Source organism: Camellia sinensis, chromosome 4 (genome assembly GCF_055761805.1).
Source record: "Camellia sinensis isolate YWXY chromosome 4, ASM5576180v1, whole genome shotgun sequence".
Classification (NCBI taxonomy): domain Eukaryota; kingdom Viridiplantae; phylum Streptophyta; class Magnoliopsida; order Ericales; family Theaceae; genus Camellia; species Camellia sinensis.
Window position 1 is genome coordinate 145,354,883 of NC_138964.1, and position 20,195 is coordinate 145,375,077.

General features: G+C 34.0%; 3 protein-coding genes across 4 annotated transcripts; all 3 read left to right on the forward strand.

Moving 5' to 3' along the window:
* Positions 1-606: 606 nt before the first annotated feature.
* Positions 607-11,904, forward strand: LOC114263411 (uncharacterized). Its single transcript, XM_028203941.2, has 5 exons — positions 607-940; positions 1,162-1,245; positions 9,301-9,434; positions 10,130-10,582; positions 11,222-11,904. The coding sequence occupies exons 2-5, from the start codon at positions 1,219-1,221 to the stop codon at positions 11,634-11,636; spliced, it is 1,029 nt and encodes a 342-aa protein (XP_028059742.1). The 5' UTR covers positions 607-940; positions 1,162-1,218; the 3' UTR covers positions 11,637-11,904.
* A 1,135-nt stretch (positions 11,905-13,039) lies between these two features.
* LOC114263451 (uncharacterized) lies at positions 13,040-17,827 on the forward strand. Of its 2 annotated transcripts, none has more exons than XM_082866426.1 (5): positions 13,040-13,149; positions 14,980-15,057; positions 15,140-16,309; positions 16,400-17,171; positions 17,275-17,827. In XM_082866426.1, exons 3-5 carry the CDS (start codon positions 16,176-16,178, stop codon positions 17,419-17,421), a joined length of 1,053 nt encoding a protein of 350 aa, XP_082722552.1. In that variant the 5' UTR covers positions 13,040-13,149; positions 14,980-15,057; positions 15,140-16,175; the 3' UTR covers positions 17,422-17,827. The 2 variants fall into 2 exon arrangements, with proteins under 2 accessions (XP_082722552.1, XP_082722553.1); XM_082866427.1 differs by having other exon boundaries at positions 16,400-17,105.
* LOC114263370 (uncharacterized) lies at positions 14,614-15,424 on the forward strand. The gene is made up of 3 exons (XM_028203885.2): positions 14,614-14,661; positions 14,980-15,057; positions 15,140-15,424. Exons 1-3 carry the CDS (start codon positions 14,614-14,616, stop codon positions 15,422-15,424), a joined length of 411 nt encoding a protein of 136 aa, XP_028059686.2.
* Positions 17,828-20,195: the final 2,368 nt, after the last annotated feature.

Genomic DNA, 20,195 nt, shown 5'->3' on the forward strand with positions numbered 1-20,195 from the left:
TTAGAGTAAAAGGTGTTATGCGTTTATTTAAACCACAACAAAGTATTTTTTTTTTTTTATAAAAAAATAAAATAAAATAAAAGAATTATTTTTTATAATACTATTAGTTGAGTTTATTTTGAATAGAGAGTCATTTGACCATCTAATTACTTGCTCTCCTTTATAAAAAATTGAATAATTGGCGGTTCTGCCTCTACTACATTTATTTTCGGGTAAATTATAAATATACTCTTAAAAGTTTGTTTAAGATACATATTGTCCCTTGTAATTTAAAAAATTAGAAATATTCCATTGTCAAAATTTTTTTGTTTAACAAAATTAACTAAAAAAATAAAAATCATATCTGCTCTATATAATAATAAAATTATATAAATTATTTATTGAAATATAATTCTAACATAATTAAAAACTGTTAATTAACTTTATGATTTATTAATAAAATTAGCAATTTGTTATGAAATTAAAAATTTTAGGAAGTGGAATATAATTTTCAAAATCATAAAAAAATTTGTATTTTAAATAAATCTCAAAAAATATATTTATAATTTATCCTTTATTTTTTTTTAATTTTTCTTAAAGATGGAATTGATTTTTCTTTTTTGAGTTACTTTATCTACCCCCATCTAAAAGAAAAAAGACAGACAAAAAATACAAACTTCTGAATTTGTGATGCCCTCTTTTTAGCTTTTATAATCCACTGTTAAAAAAAAAAAAAAAAAAAAAACCCAATCAAAATGTCTCTCTTTAAAACCCTAATTTCACCATTACCTCCTCTCTCCTCGTCTTCTCTATCCAAACCCACCTCTCTCTCTCTCTCTCTCTCTCTCTCTCTCTCAATTCAATTCTACAATTGTTGTACTTCATCAATTCTTGCATATATCATCATCATTATCTCTCCATTTCTCTTCCCCTTGACAACGAGCATAGATCATAATCTCCTGTAAGTACCCACCTCTCTCTCTCTCTCTCTCTATATATATATATATATACACGCGGGCACGCGAATAAACAAGCATAAAGCACTGTAATTTGAATTCTGCTGTAATTGATTCGACTTATGTCTTGAAGTTTTGGTTATGCTTGAATTTCGAAGTCTGAATTATGATTTTTATGTCTGAATGAATTATTGATGTTTACTTCGTTGAATTTTTGTGCTCGCAGTGTTGGGTATACTTTTTAAATTTTTGGGTAAATGATTGCGACCTTACGGCAGAGATAATGGCATTGGTAACCCATCAGATGCAGGTAAACAAAGCATTGGCAATGATATTTCATTTTCTTAATTGATGTAATTTGTGAAAAGCACAGGTGTATAGAGCTTATGGGTCATTGAAAGTTCTCTTTGTTTTACGTGAAAAATTCGCATATGTTTCTATTTATGTGGGTATCGTAAACATTTATTGTCGGAGACAACATAAGTGGACACTATAGATATGATGATTGCAAATTTGCTGTTAGTTTTGGAAGAATGTGTGATTACAGGACAAGTGGTGTTGGAAACAATTTTGAGAGGAAAGTTGCATTTTTAGATCTTTTCATGTAGAGCATGTGGAAGATTACACGTGTTGAACATGTGCATTATTCTGATTTTTTGATGCAATATCGACTAACACTGAGAATGTTGAAGTGGAGATTGCACTTAAGAAGATGAAATCAAATAAGGCTTTTGGATCAGATGATATCCCTATTGAAGGTTGAAATTGTTTGGATAAAAAGGGGTTGCTTGGTTGATTAGGTTGTTTAGTAAAATTTTGTTGACTAGTAACATGCCAGATGAGTAGAGGAAGAATATTTTAGTGCCAATCTATAAAAATAAAGGGGATGTCTAGAATTGCAACAACTATAGAGGAATCAAGCTAATGTGTTATATAATGAAAGTGTGGGAGAGAGTGATAGAATGCCGATTGCGAGATATAACAGAGGTGTCATAGAATCAATTTAGGTTTATGCCTGGCAGGTCAACAATGGAAGCGATCTATCTTTTGAGGAAAGTAATAGAAAAGTATAGAGAAAAAAAAAGAGACATTCATATGGTGTTTATCGACCTTGAGAAAGCATATGATAGAGTGCTCTGGAATATAATATGGTGGGTGTTAGCGAAGAAATGAGTGACAAAAGCTTACATTGATGTGATTAGGGACATGTATGAAGGGGTGATGATCACTATTAGATCACTTATTGGAGAGACAAATGAATTTTCTATCACTGTAGGGTTACACCAAGGATCTACCTTAAATCCTTATCTTTTTGCTTTAGTTATGGATGAGTTGACGTGAAATATCTAGGTTGACATGCCATGGTGTATGCTTTTTGCAGATGATATAGTGTTAGTGGATGAGACTAGAGAAGGAGTTAATACAAAGTTGGAGATTTAGAAAAAAACTCTTGAATCTAAAGGATTCTGGGTAAGCAGAACTAAGACAGAGTACATGGAGTGTAAATTTAGTAACAGTAACAATAACAATGAAAGTAGAAGAAAAGTGAAGATTGAGAACCAAGAACTGTCTGAGAGTGAACATTTTAGTTATTTAGGGTCGATTATCACAACAGTAGGGGCGATTGATGCGGATGTGGCTCATAGGATTAAGGCGGGATGGTTTAAGTGAAGAAGTGCGTCTGGAGTCCTGTACGATAAACGAATACCCACTAGATTTAAAGGTAAGTTCTATAGAACGACTATTAGACCAACGATGTTATATGGGACGAAGTGTTAGGTAACCAAGAAACAACATGTAGATAAGATGAGTGTGGCTGAGATGAAAATACTAAGGTGGATGTGTGGCAAGACTAGACAAGACAGAATTAGGAACGAGTGTAATTGAGAACGGGTAGGAGTAGCACTGATAGAAGATAAGTTGAGAGAGAATCGATTGAGATAGTTTGGTCATATTCAACGGAGACCAACAAAAATAGTAGTGAAGAGATGCGATGCTGTAATGGTAGATGAAAGTGTTAGGGGACGGGATAGGCTTAGATTAACGTTGGTTAGCGTTGTAAATAGAGATATGGATCTATTTAATTTGACTAACAAAATGGCCTTTGATAGGGTCGCGTGGAGAAGAAGGATTTATGTAGTCGACCCCATTTGATGGGATTTAAGGCTTGGTTTGGTTTATTGAGAATATATATTATTCTATGTTAAACTATATTGTTTTATGATCAAAGTTTCCTGACTTCTTGATTGTTTTGGATTTGAATTACTAGTGCAATGATTTAATGTGGTTGAGTTGATGTGGAGGTTAAGCTTTTGAGGATAGGTGAGGTAAATGGGTGGAGCTGATAGTAGAGCAGAATGATTTTAGTAAAGAGAGTCAACATGGAAGGGGAGCTGGAAAAGGGGTTGAAGGTGATGCGTCGTGTTCCTTTGCTGTAGCCATGTGTGTGGTAGTTGTTCGCCAAAGTCTCTGGGGCTGTAGGGTGTTGCTTGTATTGGAAGCTGTAACAGTGCTGCCTGCTTTTGTGAGTGTTGTAAAGTTGGAGAGGGTTGGTAGGTTATGGACCAGGTTATGGCATGTGGCCAGGATAGTTGGATTCATGGGTCAGATGTAGCTTTGGTTTTGGATTGGAGTAAAGGTAAACAGATCAAGGGAGCCACTTTGGGCCATGTGTCTAGACCTGGTTTTAATTTCCTTAATTTCCAGCCCAGACCCATTGATTCTTTGTATTTTGAGAATCAGCATCTTTCCAAACCTAAGGCCTATTTAATATCTGTTCATCTATTTAGGGACTTACCACACGCAGGTCTCTCTTCCATGACGAGGGTCCAACCCTTACTCTTTTCCTCTTCGGCTCTTGCTTCTAGAGTGGGTTGTGGGGCTTGTTTGGCTTGGGACAATGGGACATCTTTTTATTAGCAGAACAAGAGGTGGTCTGTGTATTTGGAAGATGAAGAGAATAATCAATTTTCTAAATAATGATTTTCATGGAGAGGGGACTTTACCATTATTGAACCTCGATGAGAAGATAGATGTTGTAGAATAGGATGAGGTAGGCAGTTGTTATGTAAGGGGTTAGTGTCTGCTATTAATGTTGATTTTGCAACTAAGGAATTTGGTTGATCTCAGTTCATGCAATTTATTATTTATTAAAATTTACTTTTCATCAATCGTTGAATTGAATAAAATCAATTGAATGGGGGAATCGTTGTATAGAACACACATTTTATGTTATTCAATCACATGTATGAGTCCTAATATTTATTGAGGAGAGGTATAATATAAGTAGACCGAACAGGAATTTTAGAAAAAAGATCTTTGAGATATCATAATCATTTTTTGTTATTACTATAGATTGTATATAACATGTTTGTATACGTTTCCTATATTTATTATATTCCCTAAGTAGATTATCTTGAGCTATGCATACATTAACTTGGGCTAGACTATTTTTTTTTTTTCCTTGAATGGAGTAGGGGTTAAGAAAGAAGGTAATTTTGATTCGTTACAACAATCACTTTCGCAGCAGGGGATTGGTATAGGGAAAGGTTGGAATCCAATGGATCCAAGTCAATATGATGTTTCTTTTGATTTTAGTGCCAATGGTTTTTTAGTCCTCAAGAAGGAAGAAAAGATTTATGGTTGTGTACAGAAGTTCATTGTTACCAAGGTTTTAAAAAGCAGCCGCAACCGTTACGTAACGGTTGTGGTGGTTGCCGCCATCCGTTACGGCCGCTTTTGCAATGTGATTGAGATTTACAGGTGTATCGGTCGTAGCGGCCGCTATAGTGGTCGTAACGGCTGTAACGGCCTGTTATGCACCATTACGTAACGGTTCCGAATTGCTTCTTTTGAAAAAACACGAAAAAAAAAATAAATTGAAAATGGGGGAAGAGAGATAGAAAGATAAGAGAGAAGATGGAAGAGCAAGGGATAGAGAGAGAGAAGAGGGAAGATGAAGAACATGTTATTGATTTGTTGAAGTTATAAGACCTATATCACTCAACCATTTTGTTTGTGTGTCTATCTATATATTGTTTGAAAATAATAATAATAAGTGTGGTCATTATCTATTTGGCTTGATTAAAATATATATATATATATATATATTTAAGCTTTTATTTATTTTCTTACTTTTGTCATTGTTTATCTTATATATAATAGTTAGTGATTGATTTTTTGTATAATATAAAGTTATTAATTATTAAAATAAAATGTTAAAAACTCAGTTTATAGTGATTTAAAAATACGAAATATATTGGATCAAACTTAAAAATTTATAAAAATTGATCAATATTTATTTTAAAACCCAATAAATATGATCATGGAAAAAAAATGTGCATATCGGCAAGTTTTTTTCAAATTGTGCGAAAAATAAAAAAATTCACAGTTCCGATTACCGTAACCGTTATGCTACGGCCTTTACACCCCGCAATCGCAACCGCAACCGCGTCACCACCACCGTTACGGCGATCGCAACCGCTTTTCAGAACCTTGGTTGTTACTAATGATAAGGGTGGTAACCTGAGCAATGATCGAGTCGAGTTAATGGTTAGGAAGGTCATAGAGTTTGGTGATGAACGCAAAATGCTGGAAGAGAAGAATGAGGAGTGCGCAAGTATTAAGGACGGTAAAGCTGTTAGGGTAAAGAGCAGTGAGATCCGGAAAGCTTCCAAGAAAGAGGAAGAGGGAAATTCATCCTCAAGATAGGATAGGGAACTTAGAAGGCTTCAATGTACAGTGAATTACAGTCAACACAAGAGGAAGGGCCTTCAGTGGTGTAGAGAGATGAGAAAGATAATGGGGATCGGATTGCCATTAGATGACAGCCAATTGAAGAATATAGGGATTTTATTCTATTTTTCTTATTAGATAGTGCTTAGGCCTATATATATGGCTTGTTGTAATGGTTCCTTTGAATGAATGAATATTGAGAGATAATGGGTGTGTTTGGTTTGTTTTTGAGAGAGTAATTTTCAAAGAAATTTTTTTGGTTTGTTTGGTTGTATATTTTGAAAGTAGTTTGGGAGTTTAGGATGATTTGATATTTTGTTGTAATTGAGTAGATTTGTGTGAGAGAAAAAGTGATTGAGAAGGAGAGAAGAGAGAGAGAAAGTGATTGATTGATGTATAAGAGAGAGAAAGTGATTTTGGAAATTTTTTGAGAAAAATCACAAACCAAACAATATTTTGAATTTTTTTTTTCAAAAACAACTCTCCCAAAAACAAACCAAACAAGCCCAATATATTTCTGGAACCCTAGAGTGGTTATTGTATCATTTGTCTTCTTGGTTTTATGTCATTTTGTATTGGAGCCAAAATAGATTCATAATTTCTATTTGAACAACATGGTTTCCTTCTTGATATGACCTCATTGCTTTGAAACATCATCACTATGATTTGAATCAAATTGGCATGCTTGCCTCCTTCATATGACTTTGAAATTCCTATATCTTTAATTTGTTGTCATCCAATGCCTTTCCGATCCTATCATTTAATAGATAGATGGGGATTGAAAATACATTGGATGATAGTAAATTGAAGAATGTATGAATTTAGTGAAATTAGAAATTATGATTCAATATGATTTTGTTTCTTTATTAATAGTTTTCAATTCCTTGTTTTTCTAAACCTGAATTTTCTAATTAGATGGTGCTTATGCCAATATGTATATGACTTGTAATGGTTTTAGTTACCTTTGAATGAATAAATATTGTGAGAGAATATATTTTTTGAACCCTAGAGTGGGTATTGTGCCCTTCGTCTTCTTAGTTCTACATCAGATGGGTGTTTGGTTGAGAATTTTGTGTTACATAAAAGCTAGTTAGTGCTTTCTTAGTTTTCATGAAAGTTATTTGGATATTAATTCTTCTGTAGCTATTGACAAAGCTGGGGAGTTAAAATGGAAATCGATTTTATCGAAAGGGGGGCGAGTCTCAATGATTAAGAGTGTCCTTTCGAGCATTCTGACTTATTTTATGTCAGTTTATGTCATTCCAGTGTCTGTTGCAAAGAGGTTGGAGAAGCTACAGAGAGATTTCTTATGGGGTGGAGGGTCTGAGTCTTTCTAGTATCATCTAGTAGCTTGGGATTAGATTTGTTCTCCTAAGGTGATGGGGGGTTTAGGGATTCGGAGTTTGGTTTCATTTAATTTGGCTCTTTTGGGGAAGTGGTTATGGCGGTTTGGGGTAGAGAGGGAGAGGTTGTGGCGAAAGGTGGTAGGGGCTAAATATGGGTTGGGTAGGGGGGATTGAGTACGGAGGAGATTCGACAGTCGTATGGGTGTAGTTTGTGAAAGGGTATTTGGTTGGGCCGGGAGGAATTTTGGAACAGAGTAAGTTTTCGGGTTGGGGTGGGGGACCAAGTTCGGTTTTGGCGAGATTGGTGGTGTGGCAAGGTGTGGCAAGGGTCCTTTGGAGGTGAGGTTCTTGTTGATTTTTCGTATTGTGCTTGATCGGGAGGCGACAGTGGCTTCTTATTCCCAGGTGCAAAGGCCAGATGGTGGTGTGGACTGCGTCGTGAAGTGTAGGATTGGGAAGAGGGGCAATCTTTGGATCTGTTGGGTTTTCTGTACAGTCTTCGGTTTGGAGGGGTTGGCGAGGATTCTATGAGGTGGGAGTGCCTAAAGTCTAAAAGGGTATTTTTTGTTTCTTCTTTTTACCATAGGCTTACAGGAGGGGTTGGGGTGCCATTCCCGTGGAAGAGTGTTTGGGTGGTGGGTTGTCCGCCTAAAGTGGCCTTCTTTGTGTGGACAACAACATTAGGTCGTATTTTGACGATTGATAACTTGATTCGTCGTGGTCATATTTTGGCAAATTAGTGTTGTGGAGCTGCGGAGACGGTGGACCATCTGCTTATTTGTTGTCCGGTGGCTTTACGACTTTGGGTGTCTATAGTTGCTATCTTTGGTTTGGCTTGGGTTCAACCGGAGATAGTGGGGGCGATGTTACAAAGCTGGGTTGGGGGGCGGGTGGGAAAGAGAAGGCGGAAGGCATGGTTATTGGCTGGTCAGTGTCTTATGTGGCTAGTTTGGTTGGAGCATAATAGGAGGATTTTCTTAGGGGAGATGCATACTATGGTCTGGTTGGAGCGGCGTTTGTTTCTTGTGTTGCACAGTTGGCTGTTGTTGTCAATAGACCCGGACGTTTTGTCTTTTGTTGATTTTGTAGAGGATTCAATTTAGCATTAGTCTTCATTGTTCTTTGCCTTGATGTTTTTGTGTAGTTCTGGTTGGGTGCTTCTAGCTTTTGGCTAGTTATTGTATTCTTTGCATCATCTTGATGCTCTCTCAATAAATATTTTGCTTATTTATCAACAAAAAAAAAAAAAAATGGAGATTGATGTCAGAAGCTGAAAAAGCACCTTTTGTGAAGATGGTGCAATTTTGATGAAATTTAGTAGTTGGTATTTTTGTTGTTTTTGGGTTGTAGAAGGGGTGATACATTTATTATTATTTTTAGTTTCTTCTTCTTTTTCTCGTTCAGCACATTCTCTTACAATTTTCTCTGTAGCTAATAAAAAAGATAGTATATTTGTTATGTCTCTTAACAAAATTAACAAAAGAATATTTGAATTTGAACTTATTGAGCTTGTGCAAAAATTGTTTGCATATTATTGAATTTTTTGTATGTTTTAAGTATCAAAGCATAAAAATTATTGTTTGCTGTTGTCTTTATGCACATGCCTCACATTGTAATTTTTCTCAAAAGCAGTTATTTCCTGTCCATTCTTTTGGGTCAAGTGATCTTCATATACCGTCTCTCATATAGCCTAGTGTCATTATTTCAAAGAAGTCAAATCACACCTTCTCCCACTCCAAAACTGCTTGCCATACTAATGTCAGTGTTGCTATGCAATAGGATATATACATGTATAGCTTGTATGTATGGTGATTGGAATTCTACATTTGTGACCTTGCAATGCTTGTTGGAACCTATGCATTCATTTGACACATATGAAGCATCGACACTTCAAAACAAGTGTTGTATCCGTGTTGGATACACGGACACTTCGGGAACACGCGGACACTTCGGAGATATGTATGGGACAGACCACATGATGTGTTCCCTTATTTAATTAATTTATTTTCAGGAGACACTTTGGGGACACAATAGGGACATGTCAAGTTGTCTTTTCTCCCATTTTATTTAGTACTTTTGATGAATGTTGAATGAATATTATTATTTTTATATTTAAATACTTAATAAATCATCCATAAAAGAAGATATAAACTATAACTGTTAATTTAAAAGCACTTATATATGCTTTAAATGCTTACCTATCATTTATCAAATAATGACTCTAAATATTGAATGACTGAACAATTTGGAGGAACTTATGATTCTTAGTTGGCATTCAATTTCAGGGTTCTTATGCAACATTTCCCTCAAGTCCAGTACCATGGAACAAAGGGATAGCGTTGAAACGATTTGTAACAACACTTCACATGGTTGTAAAAACAGACAGGTTTCTTTCACTAAGGTGCAAATCTTGTTTAAGGTGAGTGGTGCCTTTTATGTTTGTCTTGTTTCCAAGTGCAAGGGATAGTTTGTTGTGGTTATTAGTGTGGTGGATAACTAAATGGATATGGGCCCATCCATATTTCTTTGGACATTTCGTTGTCTTTTCGAGGCATCATCTAGAAAGCACGGATACTTCAAAATGGGTATCATATGTATCAGACATCGACACACCGCAGGCGTGTCCACTTTTCGAACACATCATGTGGCATGCTAATTTTTTTGCAGGACATTTAGTGGACCTTTCACGGACATGTGTGTCATGTGTTGGCCACTCAAAATACATTTGTGGAGGTTTTTTTTTTAATAATAATTTTAGAAAACTGATTTGGGGTCCAGCAAAATATATAAAAACATAGAGGGGAAAAGTGGGAAAAAAAACAAAAATACACTCACACGTACACATTGATGCCTTACATATCGGTGCCTTAAATTTATATTTATATACATAGCAAATATAAATGTATAAAAATATATTTTTTGTCATGCATCTTAATGTTTTTGGAAATCTGTGCTTCTTAGGGCATCATCAGATAAAATTGTGTACAATTCAGTTATTCCTGTCCCACTAATCATTGGTTTCTGCTGTTATCAAAATAAAAAGAAAAAGGAAAAAAGAAAAAAAAAACTTTCTTACTCTTATATCTTGAACAAATTAGTCAACCTTTTTTCCAGTGTAGCAGCTCCTCTTATCCGAGGACCAAAGGCAAAATCTTTGAGGGTTTCAGCCTTTAAAGGCAATTCCCAAAATGATGAATCAGGGGGCAGAGCAAGTGGATCCAAGTCGGCCAAGAATTCCGTCAAAATCTCTTATGTACAGCATGGGAGTGAAGAAACCTTGACAGAGTCTCCAAAGATGCAGGATGTTCCGCTTTCCTGTGCCTCTGAAGCAGATGAGACAATAGCAGGATCTTCAACTATACAAAATTTGTTCAAAAATTGGTTGATGCTATTGCGCACGCAACCACCGAATGAAGTAATGGATGAAAGTTTAGAGGGACCAGACTCGGGGAAAATATCAGTAATGCAGAATGGGACACAAGAGAAAGAAAGAGGTGAGATTCTAAAGGCGGTTTGGTGCTTTTTTTGGGGTTTGGATGCGACAGTAAAGATACCGTTATTGATATTGTAAGTATAATGGTTTAAACCTGACTACCTTTCTCTCTTTTTCTCATTCTCTCCCAAATTTTTTGAAGTTCACATCTTTATTGACAGTAGGACCTTGTTATTAATTTCAAAAAAAGAAGAAAAACAAAAAAAAAGAACAACACCATTTTTCACTGTTTAACTGAAGATGTGTATTCTTTACTTGGGATCAAGGTTTTCTAACTCTCTTGTGAGTGGAATGGTCCTGTGTCTGTTTTTCCTGTAGTTAAAGTGAAAACTTCCATATTCGAGGATTGGGAATTCTTGTTTCCTATCTATTGATAATTGATTGAAGAACGACATTAGCTTTACTTGATTCTATGTCAAATGGCATGTTGCAATTAAATCTCTGTCCTGTCTATTTAATGAAATTTTAAAAAACAAATAAATTACTTTTAGGAGGAAAATAGGTTTAACGAATAGGTTTCCATGCTGTTCTGTAAGTTTTGTGGATTGTCAACATATCTAACATCCTAACTTTTTGGAGTCGAGGTTCTACTATTTTCATTATTTTTATTATTGGATGTGGATAACTTGAAACATTTATTAAACATTTTCTATGTCACTCATTAATGCTACAGATATTTTTGTTAGTTCTGATTATTGTTCTTTTATTTGCAGCGTCCCTTTTTACCTGGCAGTTAAAGTGGTTTACGGAGCTGAAGTTTCGAAGGAGTTGATGCCTTTGTGGGTTTTGGGGCCTTTGATTGTCGCTCTCTACATTAAGATTCTTCGGGGCTTATGCGCACTTTATGTTTTCACCTTCAAGCAGACGGTTAAAGTAGTAAAGAACTTACCAACCTACTACTTGGTGGCATATAGTTATATTGCTAGTGGAAAGCTTGAAGAGAACATGCGTGCTCGTTTATTGCAACCCTTGGTGGACATTAAGAACTTAGACTATAAAGAGCTATTGAAAATAAAGATGAAAAATTTGGGAGCGTGGGCGTCAGAGAAGTACTTGGATTATGTCGAATCAATATGGCCTTATTATTGCAGAACAATCAGGTTCCTTAAGAGGGCAAATCTGATATAAGTTTTGGGGATTGTAATTTCAGAGATGTTTGTGAGAGCACAAGACATTGAGATTTAAGGGCTTTTTTGGCTTTTAAATCCCCAAAGGTAGAGATTGACCCCATTTTGAGATTTGGACTGGGGTTCTTCTCATTGTCTTGAGCTGGTTGAATTCTGTAATTTTTAATTGCACTGTGGTTTTATCATCAAATGAGTTTAATGTATTTATGCATTGGAAAAGAACATAGGAATTACTAGTCTTAATTGAGGAATACCTACTACTTCTATTAGGAGTGCTGTTTATCTCGCATGTTTGGTCATTCTGGTTCTCCCTCCCCTTTGTCAACATTAGTTGAGTTTGTGCTGTGGAGCTACGATGTAGAGGTGTGCATCGGCCTATTAGCCCAACTAATCTGCCTAGCTTAGTCCTACATTTTTAGGGTTGAGAATATTATTTTGGTCGGTTAGGTTGGGTTTGAGATTCAACCTTAGTCGAGCCTGGCCTGTTAATATATATATATATATATATATAATATTGACAAATATATAAATTTTTAGTGAGAGTTTTTCAGTACAATATAACTTGAATTGGTTGATGTGTACTCTTATTAAGAGAACCGGTGAAAGAACCTTTAAATTAATCACCATCCGTCTAAATGTTAATTAGATGTAAACAAATTCTTTTTTAATAAATTGCGGTTATATTCTAAATAGATGATCTTTTGTACAAGTGACTAGTGATTAGGAATTTAAAGAGATTATTATGGGATAATTTTTTTAGAGGATTTATATTTGAGACTTTTATGGAGTGAAAATGTTTGAGCTTTAACACATAATTGATTTGTAGATGAATTAACATATTTAAATTTATTTGATAAGATTTCGCAGTAAATATAGAGTGAGATTTTTGTTATAAAATAAAATGAGAAGTGAAATTACCTTAAATTTCAAAAAATTATTGGATGCCCTTGTCATCATTTCACATCAATCACCATTTGCCATTTTTATTTTCTTTCAAAACACAAATAAAATTTATAAAATTTAGAGTCTAAATAAATAAAATCAATAACTTAGAAATAAAATAGAAAATTTGTTGATAATTTAAAAAATAATAAAAAGTGAAATTAACTTTTAATAATAAATAAAATTCTAAAAAAAAAAAAAACCAGCCTTCTCATTCACTCTCCTCTCAACTCCTAAAGGCTAAAACCCATTCCTCAAAATTTCCGAATTTCTCCATTTTCCTACACTTCACAGCTTTCTCGAGAAAATTCCTCAAATCGGTATATTTTTTGGAACTGATTATTTTAATTAATTTTTAGACATTTTATAAAATAAAAATAAAAATGTGTAAAAAAGAAAGAAAGAAAGAAAGTTTCCAAACGTGTTGTTCAAGAAAAGGTAGTTTCCAAACGTGGCCTAAGTTCCCTCCAAATCATCCGGGTTCTCCTTAAAAAGCAATTCAGGAGCAATCCTCGTGAGTCTCTACACGGACTGAATTGCTGCTGACTTTCTTCTACATAAGAAGTTCGCAGGTATTTGGCATTCGATTTCAATACCTGAAAATTGTTTGCATGCTCTCTGTTTTGTTAAGAAAAACAGTTCGTGATTATATCTGTATTTTATTAGGGTTTTCAAAGCCATATAATTTCTTAAACTTGTGCGATGGAGGTAATTGGTTTTAACTGTATATGAAATTTTCTCAGTTATCTATAGATAAATCTTCTGTTGGTTGTTTTTCTGAATTCTAAGTCCAGTTCTTTCAAATCTTTAAAGATTTGAAAATTTGGTACTCAAATTCAAATCCATACCATGTAAATGGGAAGTTGTATTTGCACATCATGATTTGTCAATGACTATTAAGGACTATCATGGTGTGTCTTGTACCAAGCTTTTTAAAAGCGACAACAACCGTTATGTACCCGTTACGGCTATTATCGCGGTGTGACTGAAATTCACATGGGTAACAGCCGTTTCGGTGTTATGTAATGGCCATAACGGTTCGTTAGACACCGTTACACCCTTTTACCATATTTGAATAGCTTTCTTTCCCCCCCCAAAAAAGAAGCTTACAAAAAGAACAAGCGATCCAAATCCAAAGAAAAAATCTTGTATGAATTTTTTTTCTATATAATTTTTTTTTATTTTTTATAAAATTAATGGCACCATTTTTATTTTATATTCCTTTCATTTAATAATGGTGAATATTTTATATTCAATTAGTTCAGATATTGGTAACAAATAATTTGTAAATATTTAAAATTAATTATTCTTAAAATCTTTAACTATTGAAGTAAAATGTAAAAAACTCATTTTATAGTGATTTGAAAATATGAAATATATTGGATCATACATAAAAATTAACAAAAATTGATCAAAATTTATTTTAAACCCCAATAAATGTGATTTTGAAAAAAAAAAATATGCATATCGATAAGTTTTCTTCAAATTGTAAAAAAAATAAAAAAAAATCACTGTTCTGGTTACTATAACCGTTACGCTACAGCCTTTACATCCCGCAACCGCTACTGCGTCATCGCAACCGTTACAGTGACCGTAATTGCTACCGCTTTTCAAAACCTTGCTTGTACCAATTTAGTTGGTCTTCGGTTCATGGATTTGGAATGTGAAAGGGAAAAGTTGTGTGAAATACAGGTGAAATATAGTTATATTTTATTCACATTTCACCTATTTTTTTCACTTTTCCTTTTCAAATCCCTACTCAAATTCATGAACCAAACACAGCGTTAAAGAACTTGAGTACACACCTCAAAATACAAAAGCTCTCTTTGTATACCATTACTTGTAAACATATAACCTACTACATTATCATTTTCCAATACTTATCATCTCCGCCATTATCATCTAACACACTTATAAGATCACTTCTCTTCTCCATTATCCAACTTCCCTAAATGCAAAAATGTTGTTGTCTTTGAAGATTTAGGGTTTAAGGTTTAAAAACATTCAAATCGATCATTTTTGAAGATTTGCACACCATGGATGACACTCATTTTGTTGCTTTGGAACAATGCAGCAATGAAAAGGTCAGTTTGCTGCTTACATTTAGTAAGTCGAAATATAGTTTTGATCGACACTCGTTCGGATAACTAGGATCGAATATTAACACAATTCTTGGATGGTTATATTCAGACAAATATTTTGTTCAAATGAATAAGGCCAGGAAACTATTAGTTGTTCATACATAAAAAACCCGAACATCTTGTATTTGTTTGGATTAAAAAAAAAAAGAAACGAACATTTATCCTTTGTTCGGATATAAATGTTTGAAACATATTAATTTTGTATGACTCTGTATTTTCGAACAGTTCTAATTTTTAATTTTTTTTCCCAAATTTTTGTAGAATGATGCATCCACCCCATGTAGTAAAGTTGGAACTGAATGTATTGTTGACTACACAAGTCAGTTTGATACTAAAGAGGTATACTCCCGTCACACATCAATATAAACAACTTTTTTGTCTTCGTATGTGTAGTAAATAATTTTTTTCCCTTTACATGTAGGTTTTCAAAAGTAAAGAAGAATTGCTTAGTTGGGTACAGGAGGTTGGTAAGAGAAATGGTTTTGTTATTCTGATCAAGACATCGGATTATGGTGGTGGTCGTAGGAGACCAAGAATATATCTTGCTTGTGAGAGAAGTGGACAATGTAGAGTTAGAAAGAAACCAAAAGTAGATTCAAAGAATATGATTTCAAAGTTAACCAGGACAAAGAAGTGTGGTTGTCCCTTTGATTTGAGGGCTCACAAATTGATGACAGGTGATGATTGGATATTGGATGTGGCATGAGGAGTGCATAACCATCCACTTGCAGAACATCTCGAGGGACATTCATATGCAGGGAGATTATTAGAGGAGAAAACTTCAATATTAGTAGATATGTCAAAGAGTATGGTTAGACTGAAAGAGATTTTGATCACCTTGAAACAAAGGGATGCCTTAAATGTCACCACAATGAAAACAATTTACAACATACATCATAAGCAACAGGTAGTAGAGATGGTTGGGAGTTCACAGATGCAATAGCTGTTGGGTGAATTGGAAAAACATAATTACATTGAGCGGCATAGGTGTGAGGAGAAAAATATGACTATCACAGACTTATTTTGGGCACATTCTGTGAGCTTGGATTTTCTTCGTTCATTTCCCCTTGTATTGATCATGGATTGCATCCATAAGACAAACAGATATGGTCTTTCGCTACTCAAGATCATAGGTGTGACATCTACAAACATGTCATTCTTTGTAGCTTTTGCGTATATCCAATTTGAGCATGTCGATAACTACATATGGGTATTAAATACACTACGTAGTCTCATGAATGACATTGCCCTCCCTGAGCTGATTGTCACTGACAAAAAACTTGCCTTGATGAATGCCATTGATAGGGTGTTTCCTACATCCAGACATTTCTTATGTTGGTGGCAAATTAGTAGGAATATATTGACAAAATGCAAGAAGATGTTTGAGACGAGATAATTCATGGAATTTTGTAGTACTCTCCTCCATTGAAGGTGAATACAATGAACACCTTGCCACAATGCTTAAGGAGTTTTGTACATATCCCGAGGCAATTGATTATGTCACACAAACTTGGTTGAATCCATACAAGGAGAAATTTGTGACGGCATGGACAGACAGTTGTATGCACTGCGGGAATGTAACATCGGACCGGTAATAATTATGTATCTTTGTCTTATCCTATTAATCATTATGATTTTGAATACTAAGACTTCCTTTTTTAATGACCTTTGTTATACACAGGGTTGAGAAAGCACATGCAAAACTGAAGAGGCAACTCTGTTCTGGCCAAGTGGATTTTGAGTGCTCTTGGACCAAAATACACAACTTGCTTGAGCTGCAGCACACTGATATTAAAGCATCATTTGAGAAGAGTTTAACAGTTGTACAACACCAATTCCGACCATCTCATTTCAGAGAGCTTCGGGGTAATATATCTATTATTGCATTGGAGATTGTCTTGGTGGAGAGCAAGCGAGCTGAGTTCACTGGCATTGATTCTTCAGCATGTGGATGTGTCATTCGACACACCCATGGATTACCTTGTGCCCACAAGATTGCCAATTACATCAGACAAGGTCGTCCAATACCAATTTATAGCATCCATTCTCATTGGCGGACACTTGAGATAGTACTAGAGTTGACTTGTGAACCAGAGTTGGAAATGATTGTGAAGTATTTCAATGACTGTGATACCACCAAGCAGTTGGAAATTCTGAAGAAGTTAGGAGAGATTGCAAATCCAGAAAGCACTTTCCTCATTGAACCTGATGTGAAGCCCAATCCACGAGGATGTCCAGCACATAAAAAGATTGATGTATCTATCCGTCGTGACCCATATGCATTTGAGATTGTTCAATCTGGACATGATAGTCACTCACCTAAGGGTACCCAGATGACTATGCTTGCTTCTGTCCAAGTAAACAAAAAACGACATTTCAAGCAGAAGGTACATATGATTGATGTTTTACTAACATTTTTTCCCTGTCCAAGTACAGAAAAAACGACCTTCCAGGTTTAGTATGCAACACTAATGCCTTGCATTCCAATATGTAGATATTTTTTTTAAAAAAAATTTCATGATGAAATTAGTAATGGAATCTTTTCGATTGTTATAGGTGTTTTTGTTGCCGGGGCATCCAGGAAATGGACCGGTAAGCATGTCCTCATTGGCAGAAGCATCATCATCGGCATCTCCCACAACATCGATGGCATCCTCTAACATAGGAGGTGTATCCTCATCCACAGCATTGTCCGCTAGATGATGCATCTGAGTACGACCGCACTCCAGACTCTCGTGACGTCAAGGATTTGTCATGGTTCAATGTTGTCTCTTTGATGCAATGAGTGGAAGTGGAACACGTTGTGAAGGTTCATCTTCCATTTTTGAGAATAAAATGAATGTCAAACAGGATGCTAGGACTTTCAACAACAAATATGAACATATGCATTAGGCAAGGTTTTTTACCCAGTAGGCAGTTTAATTGTGATGATTTATGTTTCTTAAGCCTTGTACAACAAAGGGAGATAGATTTGTTTTGTGGACGCATTTAATTATGTTGATTTTTTACGAAGAATTTATGGAGTTAGGAAAATATGTGCATGTAATCCTTACATTGGCTATGCGGTCTTTGTTAATGGTGAATTGATGATTGATTGGAAGTTTTCTAATTTAAAGGTCAAGTCTACAATTGTTTTAATTTTGATTAAGCTTTATGACCTATCAGTTTATCTTTTTCCAATTGTTGCTGATTAAAGTTGGCAAAAGTGAAAACTTTCAAACCCAGAACCAACAAATCTGCAGTACTTTTCATCTTGTGTAATTTGAGATCTTTTCATAGGTCATAGTCATGTTGTTTGAGCCAAAATCAGTTGTTCAATCCATTGCTGAAATTTCGGTTTTTTATGTTATGTTTGGGTTTTAAATTTATCATTGATTTTTTTTTTTTTTAAATTCTCTAATTTCTTTTTGAGTAAATTACAAATATACTTTTTGAGGTTTGCTTAAATACAAATTGCTCCCTATGATTTTGAAAATTACATCTCATCCCTTCAAATTTCTAATTGTATAATAAATGACCATTTTTATTAATAAATTATTAAGTTAATTAATAATTTTTATTGACGTCAGAAACATATTTTAATTAACAAATTTTATAGTTTTATTGTTGCGTTAGATAGTTCGGATTTTTTTTTGCTAATCCGATTAAATAAAAAATTATGACAAAGGAGTATTTATAATTTTCATAATGACATGGGAAATTTATATTTTAAGCTAGCCTCAAGAGATGTATTTGTAATTTATCCTTTATTTTTCTTTTTCTTTCACTTTCACTTTGCCCCCCCTTTTTTTTTTCTTATAACAAAGATTGAAGTTGGTTGAAATGCTCACAGAGGAGACTAAATTTTCAGGTATGTTTGGACTTTCAGAAATCAACAAATAACGCATGTTCAACAAAATACAACCGAACAATAACTTAATGTTCATCAAAATTGAAATGAACAAATAGGAAGTGTTCAGCTTTTTGAAGTCTGAACAAGCAAGTATCGTTCAAAATTATTTTAATTTTACAGCTGTGCATTGTGTTTATGTTCAAAAACAAAACCAAATGATATATGCTTGTTTGGATAACTAGGTTTAAACGTTTGTCGAACCAAAAAGTGAAAACAATGAAGTGAAAACCAAATACAGCAGAGTTACCAATTCACGATGATATCAATCAACCAGATGCCTCTTGAAAGTTATGGTATGTATTAAGATAATTTTAAAACTTTTAAATTATTACGTGTACTAAATAATGGTGTATACTGAGAAAAATCATAGTGTGCAAATAGAATTTCTCCATTTAAATACTTCAACCCAGATGCTAACTTAAATTCCATACTCTTGCATTCTCCTAATTTTCACTACATGAACACTTCTTAGAAGATCCCTTTTTGTGTCAACTTAAATTGTTACTCTTGCATTCTTCTAATTTTCACTGCATGAACACTTTTAAGAAGATGCCGTTTTGTATCAGGCATGCCATGCCCCGACACGGGGGCTTTTCTCATATTAAGCCAAATTACTATCTTAATTCTCAAACTAGGTCTAGTTTGGACGGAATTTTGAAACTAGGTTAAAGTGCTATTACAAATCACGCTTTCACTGTTTGAAGCAGAAAATTTGATGAATAGGGAAAGCGTTATTACAAAACACGCTTTTAATTAAGAAAGCGCGGTTACAAACCACGCTTTTAAGGTAAATTTGTTTTCTGAAGAAAACGTAGTTCCAAACTACACTTTCACTGTGCATATGAAGAAAACGTGGTTTCAAACCATGCTTTCTTAAGAAAACTTTTAAAATATATTAAAATGTGATCAAAATAAAACTTGAGTTCTCTGTAGCTCAAATGGTAATGCATTTGTTTTACCACGCCTCTGTGCAGGTTCAATCCACAGCAACTCCAAACAATTGCTACCTTTCAAATTAAATTTAACTTCTTTTTTTTTTTTTTTCCCTTCCACTCACTCTATACTTTATATATTTATTATGTAATTTTTTTATCAAAAAAAAGTAAAATGTTTGTTTGGTTAACTAAATTTTTTTTCTATAAAATATAATTTTTTTTTCAAAATGTCAACATAATTGTTTAAAAAGTATTCAGTGTATTTGGTTTGAGTTTTTTGAATTTAGTTATTTGAAAACTGAGTTTTTTGATTTTCATATTTTTTTGTTTTTAGTGAATATTTTTAAAATTTTAAACATTTTTTTTCTTTTTTTAGATGCACCTTAGTTAGATGTATCTAAAAAGTAAAAAATTTGTGAAAAAATATTTTTAAAAATTAATAAATACATAAAAATACAAAAAATATATTGAATTTTTTTTTTGTATTTTTAGTATTTTTTCAGCAAAATATTAATTTTTTCAGCAAAATGTACTCAAAAAAATATGCACAGTGAAAGCGTACTCAAAAAATATTTTTTCAGCAAAATGTACGCTTTTAAAATGTACTAAAATATTTTAAAAGCGTACATTTTAGTACATTTTAAAAGCGT

Excerpts from the sequence above, each read along its gene's own strand:
- LOC114263411 (XM_028203941.2), top strand. The coding sequence starts at position 1,219 with ATGGCATTGGTAACCCATCAGATGCAG. Across the intron at positions 9,435-10,129 it reads AGGTGCAAATCTTGTTTAAG|TGTAGCAGCTCCTCTTATCC; the intron begins GTGAGTGGTGCC and ends CCTTTTTTCCAG. Across the intron at positions 10,583-11,221 it reads AAGATACCGTTATTGATATT|CGTCCCTTTTTACCTGGCAG; the intron begins GTAAGTATAATG and ends TTTTATTTGCAG.
- LOC114263370 (XM_028203885.2), top strand. The coding sequence starts at position 14,614 with ATGGATGACACTCATTTTGTTGCTTTGGAACAATGCAGCAATGAAAAG. Across the intron at positions 14,662-14,979 it reads AACAATGCAGCAATGAAAAG|AATGATGCATCCACCCCATG; the intron begins GTCAGTTTGCTG and ends AAATTTTTGTAG. Across the intron at positions 15,058-15,139 it reads GTCAGTTTGATACTAAAGAG|GTTTTCAAAAGTAAAGAAGA; the intron begins GTATACTCCCGT and ends CTTTACATGTAG.
- LOC114263451 (XM_082866426.1), top strand. The coding sequence starts at position 16,176 with ATGCTTAAGGAGTTTTGTACATATCCCGAGGCAATTGATTATGTCACA. Across the intron at positions 16,310-16,399 it reads GGGAATGTAACATCGGACCG|GGTTGAGAAAGCACATGCAA; the intron begins GTAATAATTATG and ends TGTTATACACAG. Across the intron at positions 17,172-17,274 it reads CAGAAAAAACGACCTTCCAG|GTGTTTTTGTTGCCGGGGCA; the intron begins GTTTAGTATGCA and ends CGATTGTTATAG.